Consider the following 2,438-nt stretch of genomic DNA (forward strand, 5'->3'; position numbering starts at 1 on the left):
TAACACCAGTGAGACTGTTGTCGGGCGATGGAACCGCTCGTCGGCAAGACGGATGTATTTGAATTGGGCGCGCATGTCGTCACTGAGTGCGCGGATCGGGGTCCGGATGCGTAGGCTGGGGGACGGATGCCCCGACAGACTCCGGCAGCGTAGGACTGAGTACCTCGGGAACGTCTGTCGTCCAAAGTTTGGGCGCTGTGAGGACGTGGAGCCATGGTTTTGATGCTTTAGTAATACAGAAAGAAAAGGAAAATTATAAGCGAACTTAGTCTGCATTATAAACGGATTTTAAAGCATCAGGAAGGAAGGCGTTATTGCGGAGTTTTAGCGGTTGCCTTAGCTTCCATAGGAAGGAGAACCAGTTTGTGGATCGGACGTTGAATTGTTCCGCGAGACGTAAGGATGTCCACGACGCGGACTCTAGCATCAGCTCCTGGTATAGCAGCTACTATTCTGCCGAGCCGCCAGTCGTTTGATGGCAAGTTATCGTCCCTGATAACGACCATATCGTCCACTTCTAGGTTTCTGGATGGACTTAGCCACTTGTTGCGCTTGTGGAGTTCCTTTAGATAGTCTTCTTTCCATCGCGAACTAAATTGTTGATGCTGGGCCTTGAGATGTTGCCATCGGTTTATAATCGACATGGCGTCGCATTTGATTTCAGGCTCCGCCGTGGAAAGCAACGGACCCCCGATCAGAAAATGGCCTGGCGTCAGTGCCAACAATTCTGTCGGGTCTTCAGTTATTGGAAAAAGTGGTTTGGAATTAAGGCAGGCTTCAATCTTAGCAAAAAGCGCGGAAAGCTTTTTGAAGGTATACTTGCGAGCGGACGTGGATTTGTAAAACAGAGTTTTAAAACTCCTTACTCCTGCCTCCCACAGGCCTCCTATATGAGGAGCTCCTGGGGGTATGAAACGCCACACGAGTCCCTGGTAGCTATACGCTGCAGTCACCGACTCCATTAGTGCTTGCGTAAAGTCACAGGAAAGAAGACTTGAGGCACCAACAAAGGTTTTGCCGTTGTCGGGATGGACCCGCTGAGGACAACCTCTTCTAGCAACAAAACGAGCAAACGTTGCTAGATACTTTTCAGTTGTAAGATCGGAGGTGGCTTCCAAATGGATGGCCTTCGTAGAAAAGAACACAAACACACAAACATATCACTTAGTGATGAGACTGTGTAGTTTTTCACTTCAAAAGGGCCGGCGTAATCGACGCCGGTGTAAGTAAATGGCCTGGAAAAGGAGGCTCGATCAGTCGGAAAACCGCCCATCAATTGGGTTTGCAGTCGTTTTTTATAAATGGGGCACACGTTGCATGAATTTATCACGCCCTTTACCAGATTTTTGACTTTAGGAATCCAATATTTGGATCGTATCAAGGGCACTGTCAGTTGGTTGCCGCCATGGAGCGTAGTCTGGTGCGTGAATTGGACAAGAAGGCGAGATAGCCGACAGCTGTACGGGAGTATTACACGATGGCGCTCGTCATAGTGCAGGACCTTGGAGGTAGCTAAGCGACCACATGCTCTTAAGAGTCCTTGTTGGTCTATAAATGAAAATAAATTAGCAATTTGGCTTGACGAGGATATGGAACTTTCACTTCGCAACAATCGAAGCTCGAGCGCGTACTCTTCGCGATGGGAAAGTATTATGTAGGTCCTCTCAGCCCCCGGATTTCCCGATTACTGAGCTGCTTATCCGGACTTACCGGAGCCTTACGACAGCGATTTAGGAACCTTTGGACGTAAGCTACGACTCGTAAGGCCTTGTCCAGTCTGGAGAAACGTTCAAGGAAATCATCACCGGGGAGCTGTACGAAATGAACCTTCACCGCGCGCTGCTCTAAGTCCGTGACTGGGTGTGGATCCGAAGTTTCTGGCCATTGAAGTTTCGGCAGTTGTAGCCATTGGGGGCCATGCCACCATAGGGTGCTATCGCCCAACTCTTGCAGGGACACGCCGCGACTAGCTAGGTCGGCTGAGTTGTGTTCTGGCCGCACATGGGACCAATTCTCAATCTTTGTAGCTTGAGCGATTTTGGTTACGCGGTTGGCTACGAATGCGGTCCAGGAGCAGGCCGGTTTTTTAACCATGCCAAGACAATGGTGGAGTCTGTCCAGCAGAAAATCTCAGAGCTGTCTGACAGCATATTTGGAAGGATGGTGGATACCATATCTGCCAGCAATAGGGCACCACATAGCTCGAGTCGGGGGAGGGATACCGTTTTCACCGGGGCAACCCGGGTCTTTGCCGTAAGCAAATTAGTCAATATCTGCTGACCGACTTCAACCCTGACATACAGCGCCGCCCCATAGGCCTTTTGGGAAGCGTCACAGAAACCGTGAAGCTCGATTTTTACATGGGGCTTGTAGCTGATCCATCTCGGAATACGGATTTGATCGAGATCGGAATAACTTTGCAGGAACACTTGCCATCT

At 49.8% G+C, this 2,438-nt stretch overlaps 1 protein-coding gene across 1 annotated transcript; it reads right to left on the reverse strand.

Moving 5' to 3' along the window:
* Nucleotides 1–311: 311 nt before the first annotated feature.
* Nucleotides 312–2,094, reverse strand: LOC121530548. The gene is made up of 2 exons (XM_041819786.1): nucleotides 1,711–2,094; nucleotides 312–1,127 (listed from the first exon to the last, which is right to left on the reverse strand). The coding sequence occupies exons 1-2, from the start codon at nucleotides 2,092–2,094 to the stop codon at nucleotides 312–314; spliced, it is 1,200 nt and encodes a 399-aa protein (XP_041675720.1).
* Nucleotides 2,095–2,438: the final 344 nt, after the last annotated feature.

This window comes from Drosophila eugracilis, unplaced genomic scaffold (assembly GCF_018153835.1).
Source record: "Drosophila eugracilis isolate 14026-0451.02 unplaced genomic scaffold, ASM1815383v1 contig_973, whole genome shotgun sequence".
Taxonomy (NCBI): domain Eukaryota; kingdom Metazoa; phylum Arthropoda; class Insecta; order Diptera; family Drosophilidae; genus Drosophila; species Drosophila eugracilis.